General features: G+C 36.0%; 3 protein-coding genes across 3 annotated transcripts in view; 2 read left to right on the top strand and 1 right to left on the bottom strand.

Annotated features, from left to right (window-relative positions):
* LOC108753244 (nudC domain-containing protein 1) overlaps positions 1-317 on the top strand; it is a 2,237-nt gene extending 1,920 nt beyond the window's left edge. Inside the window, exon 4 of the mRNA XM_018494669.1 lies at positions 74-317. Within this exon, the coding sequence (XP_018350171.1) occupies positions 74-273 (200 nt within the window). The 3' untranslated portion in view covers positions 274-317. The remainder of the gene's footprint in view (positions 1-73) is intronic.
* Positions 318-1,418: 1,101 nt separating this feature from the next.
* Positions 1,419-2,239, bottom strand: LOC108753246 (putative uncharacterized protein FLJ37770). The gene has a single exon (XM_018494672.1). It carries the CDS (start codon positions 2,116-2,118, stop codon positions 1,453-1,455), a length of 666 nt encoding a protein of 221 aa, XP_018350174.1. The 5' UTR covers positions 2,119-2,239; the 3' UTR covers positions 1,419-1,452.
* A 1,067-nt stretch (positions 2,240-3,306) lies between these two features.
* LOC108753250 (ras-related GTP-binding protein C) overlaps positions 3,307-5,251 on the top strand; it is a 2,681-nt gene continuing 736 nt past the window's right edge. Inside the window, exons 1-5 of the mRNA XM_018494676.1 lie at positions 3,307-3,449; positions 4,224-4,384; positions 4,467-4,873; positions 4,945-5,081; positions 5,163-5,251. Coding sequence (XP_018350178.1) covers positions 3,441-3,449; positions 4,224-4,384; positions 4,467-4,873; positions 4,945-5,081; positions 5,163-5,251 — 803 coding nt within the window. The 5' untranslated portion in view covers positions 3,307-3,440. The remainder of the gene's footprint in view (positions 3,450-4,223; positions 4,385-4,466; positions 4,874-4,944; positions 5,082-5,162) is intronic.

Below are 5,251 nucleotides of genomic sequence, written 5' to 3'. Positions count from 1 at the left end.
TATTGTAGAGTATATTATATTTTAATATTAATTTTTTTTATTTAAAAATATCAATACTTATTTTAAATTATAGATGGTTCGTACATAGCTATAGTGAAACATACACGACATGTGTTCCTATATGAGAGACCTGATGTCGAAGCAAAGTCCGCTAAACAAAGAATTATTGATCTTGATTGCCAAGCTTCTCCCATTATGGGTGTCGTTGCTACAAACAAATACTTGATTGTACTTTCGAAGGATAAATTATATCGTTTACAAATCCGTATGTGATAATTGTGCTATTCGTATTTTTGACCGGGATAAATAAAACAATTACAAACATTTTTTAATCGTGTATAATGATTGTATATGATAGACTGAAAAAAATCTAAAAACAGAAAAAACAAAAAATGTAAAATTTTAAACTTTTCTTTTTATTTAAAAAAATATATCTATAATTTGTTAAATATATTTTTAGTATTTGAAGCCAAAATATTGAAAAATTGTACACTATAAATAATTTTACACTATAATTTTATATGTTTATTTTGATTCATGGGGCAGAATAACGCTTTTCTCGACAAATGCGACTGCTTAATTTTAATGGACTAATCGTCATTCAAAGTTAATGGGAGGATCCCGTTCGCCTACAATCACAATTGCACACACTATTCACATTAGCTAGTATTCACTGCAATGAGAATATTTTATTTTTAAATTAGCCAATTAGCATGTGCGTATGCAATGTATGCAATTGGATCCCTCCCAAATGAATACTAAAGCCGAGAGCACATGAAAAACGTAAGACCGTAAAGCCCGTATCAACTTTGCAAGTCGATTCGACTGGCAACTCTGCCTATCAATAATGAATCAATCACAATAAAACTGATTCAATGTGATTGGTCCATTATTAATCGGCAGAGTTGGCAGTCGGGTCGGCTTGCAGAGTCAGTAGTTTGATACGGGCTTAAGACGTAATCAATAAGGAAACCGTAAGATTGGATTCGCTACTGGTCTTACAGTCTCTACCGTGATTGGGCAATCCACTTACTGATTATGTTTTATGACCTTACGTTTTTGTATGTGCCATGAGCTTTATATTTTTCTATGTGCTTCTAGCTTAAGCCTACGCCACACGATATCAGTGCCAGCAGAGAGAAACCTGAGAGAGGACATGACAACCCAAAACCTGTAACCGCAAATGCTACTGCTCTCTGACAAAGTGGATGTAAACTACATAGTAATGTCCACTTTTCTTTCGGTACATTGTCTACTTTTCAAGACTGGAGATGATAAATCGATTTTGGTTTATATACTCGTGTTATATGTACCGTAGCACGATTATATAAATCAAATAATAAGCATCGTGTACCGCAGATTTTAATTTCGGTTTGTACAAACATATAACACATCGGTCAATAAGTCCCCGGTCTAGCAAAGAAAACACAAGTGTTACATAAAAATTCGAATTTATTCATCAATATAGTTTCCTTTTAAGGCAATACAATCAGTCCAACGCCTTTCCAAACGTTCGATGCCGGTTTTGTAGAACGATTTTGGCTGACCCTCAAAATACGCATCAGTTTCGGCGATGACCTCCTCATCCGATCGAAATTTCTTCCCAGCGAGCATTTTTTTGAGCTCAGCGAATAGGAAATAGTCGCTGGGGGCCAAATCTGGCGAATACGGTGGGTGCGGGAGCAGCTGGAAGCCCAACTCGTTCAATTTAACCATCGTTGCCATCGATTGTTTTTGATCCACAGTGAGCAAACGCGGCACCCACTTCGAACACAGCTTCCGCATCGACAAATGATCGTGTAAAATGGTAAAAACACTTCCCTTGGATATCTTTACGATGTCAGCAATATCATCCAGCTTTAATTTACGGTCGGACAAAACCAATTTATGGACCTGCTTGATTTTTTCGGGGACAACTGCCTCATTTGGGCGACCAGAGCGGTGTGCATCGTCGGTGTCCGTACGACCGCGTTTAAAATCAGCATACCAGTCGATAATTGTTGATTTGCCTGGGGCAGAGGTGCCATAATGTTTGTCCAACCACTGTTTTGCCTCAACGGTGTTTTTTCCCATCAAAAAGCAGTGTTTAATGAGCACACGAAATTCCTTTTTTTCCATTGTTATGAAAATAACCAAATTAGCGTCACTAAAGCTTCAATAACTCACACAATAATGATCCGAATGACATATACATTTGACAGTACGCCTAAAAGGGTCTGTTCTTTCGAACCACTATGTACTTTTTGTGTTAGTAGCGCTCTCTATGTGTCAGACCGGGGACTTATTGACCGATGTGTTATATATGATGCGAGTATTTAATTAATCTTTTTAATGCATATTGTATCAATTTAGTACATCATTCTTTGAATACATTGTTAGAATTTAAATAATTTAATAGAAAGTTATTAGTTAGTATTCGCATCAAAAGTGCATGATGTAAACCAATTGGTCTGTTTGACTTGTTTACATTTTTTACACTTAAAATGAATTAGATATACATTTTGTGGCGACTCGCCACCAGAGGTCCAACGAGACTCGCTCGGATTCGCGAAAGCGCAGTCACGCGTAGTTCCTTTAAATAGGATAACAACCTAAATTGATTCCAGGGCGTCTAAGGTAGGGCTTACACTACATCGCCTTACTGATGAGTCTAGTAGTGTGGCCGAGACGAAACGTCACAGCCGATCAAACAGCTTCTAGTCTGGTGGCCTCCTTAGTGGACGAATTCCATTATTTCGTTTATAATATGTAGCCATCCGCTACAATTTGGCGCTGAAAAGAGAGAAAGCAAAGATGCTAAGTGTAAAAAGTGTAAGCAAGTCGAACAGACAATCCTAATGGATGCATTCAGTATTATAACTTAGAGATCCTTTAATCAGAGACTGATCATAGGATTTTGTTAAATTTCTTCGAGTGAGAAAGGAGTATAGGCCATCATCTCACTCCTCTACCAATAGCGATGTGTATATATTATGCATACACAGTATTGGTGGAGGAGTGAGATAGCCTATACTCCTTTCTTGCTCGAAGAAATTTGACGAAATCCTGATGGCCAATCTCTGATTAAAGAGCACTTTCCAATAGAGCCAAAAATATAGACCAAACAGATATAAGAGCTTACAGACTGAGCGTTCAGTGAGCGGTCGTGCTTCTGTATGCACCCATTGAGTCCGCAGAAGGCGCCTAATGTAAACTAGGTCAGTAGGAACCGGCTCACTAGAGTTGGTAACACTGAACTGACATTGTATCATCACACACACCCTACGTCAACTGTAAATAATAAAGATATATTAAACTTTTTTTGTAGCCTAAATAATTTTCCATTATATGTAATCTCGTGATCCAGTTGATACGGCGTGACACTGTGCGTTCTTCGGATTTTAGGTTCGTAATCCTGTGCGAGAACGGTTGGAATCTTGGCACAAAGATTATTTAATCTTATGAACATGGTAAGTGGGCAAAAACATGAATTTACTTTTGTTTGAATTTCAGTCGAGAAAATAATAAGCCAAGGTGATAAATAATTAAGGGTGATACTGATAAAAAAAAAGGGTAAATGTTAAGAAAACCCGGTCCACTCAAATTTTTATACAAGTATACTCAATTGATGCGTTTTTTTATGAAAATGAAAAATCTAACAAGAAAAAAGTATCGCTCTGTCCCGCGAACCGAGATATTTTAAGTTAAAGTTGACGACTATGAAAGTTAGGAAATCTGGAAAATCTTTCTAATCTAATGTGGACAATGAGATGTGTGGACAGTAACACTTGGGTTCAGGGCTACGCCGTCTACACATCCCACTGTCCACATGGGTTAGAACTCCGATAATTTGTTTTGAAGCAGTGTTGCGTGACCGTGACAGATTTTCTAACCTGCTAGTCATCAACTTTAACTTAAAATATCTCGGTTCGCGGAGCAGAGCAACACTTTTTTCTTGTAGATTGTTCATTTTCATAAGAAAACGCATCAATTGAATATATTTTTATCAAAATTTGAGTGGACCAAGGTCTTAACATTTACCAAAAAAAGTAACATTATTTGTATTTCTATTGCATATTTTATTTAATTTAGATGCACATGTATGTTGGAATAAATTATGTACATTAATACTTGGAGTGAACAATAACGCTGTCTTTAGTTATAAGATACATAAGGATTTATTTATTATAAGTTATTTAAACTTCATGTTTTTTTATGGAGTTTCTTCTATAATATTGTTCTAGGATGATGATGATCATTATCAAAGTGGATATGATGATCATTATCAAAGCAGTTCTTTTCCAAAGGATTTTGGATATGCACCGTTTGATGGTGAAACCGAGGGATCTATGGATCCACTAGCCGGAGAACAAAAGCCTAGAATACTTCTGATGGGTCTCAGACGGTACGGTTAAGTTCTTTGTGTTAAGATTCTCTACAAATTTGTCAAGATACTTATATCGATATCTTTTCCTTTTATTCTTTAGTAGCGGTAAGTCGTCGATACAAAAAGTGGTTTTTCACAAGATGTCACCCAACGAGACGCTGTTCTTAGAAAGTACAAATAAGATAATTAAAGACGATATAAGTAATTCGAGCTTTGTACAATTTCAAATATGGGACTTTCCTGGACAAATTGACTTCTTTGATCCTACCTTTGACAGTGACATGATATTTGGTGGTTGTGGAGCATTGGTATTTGTGATAGATGCACAGGATGATTACATGGAGGCACTTAATAAGCTTCATGCGACAGTCACAAAGGCAAACAAGGTTAATCAGGCCATCAAGTTTGAAGTCTTTATCCATAAAGTAGATGGATTGTCGGATGACTGTAAGATGGAAACGCAAAGGGACATACACACAAGGGCCAACGATGATTTAGCAGATGCTGGTAATAAAAAGATTTTGAGATAATTTATAGAATCAAGCACTGTTCCTACTTATTTTACATATCTTCTCTAGGGTGCGATCAAATACATTTGAGTTTTCATTTGACCTCAATATATGATCACAGTATATTTGAAGCATTTAGCAAAGTTGTTCAGAAGTTAATACCACAGCTGCCTACTTTAGAAAATTTACTTAATATACTCATATCAGTAAGAATAACATTTATCCTTTTCTCTTTTTTTTTGTAGCAAATTCTCTAGAATATTTATTTAATATAATTATATTTACAGAATTCAGCAATTGAGAAGGCATTTCTATTTGATGTTGTTTCAAAAATATATATAGCAACGGATAGCTCACCTGTTGATATGCAAAGTTA

The sequence above is a fragment of the Trachymyrmex septentrionalis genome, unplaced genomic scaffold (genome assembly GCF_001594115.1).
Source record: "Trachymyrmex septentrionalis isolate Tsep2-gDNA-1 unplaced genomic scaffold, Tsep1.0 scaffold67, whole genome shotgun sequence".
Lineage (NCBI taxonomy): Eukaryota > Metazoa > Arthropoda > Insecta > Hymenoptera > Formicidae > Trachymyrmex > Trachymyrmex septentrionalis.
This window is presented reverse-complemented; position numbering and strand designations above follow the sequence as displayed.

Excerpts from the sequence above, each read along its gene's own strand:
- LOC108753246 (XM_018494672.1), bottom strand. The coding sequence starts at position 2,118 with ATGGAAAAAAAGGAATTTCGTGTGCTCATTAAACACTGCTTTTTGATG.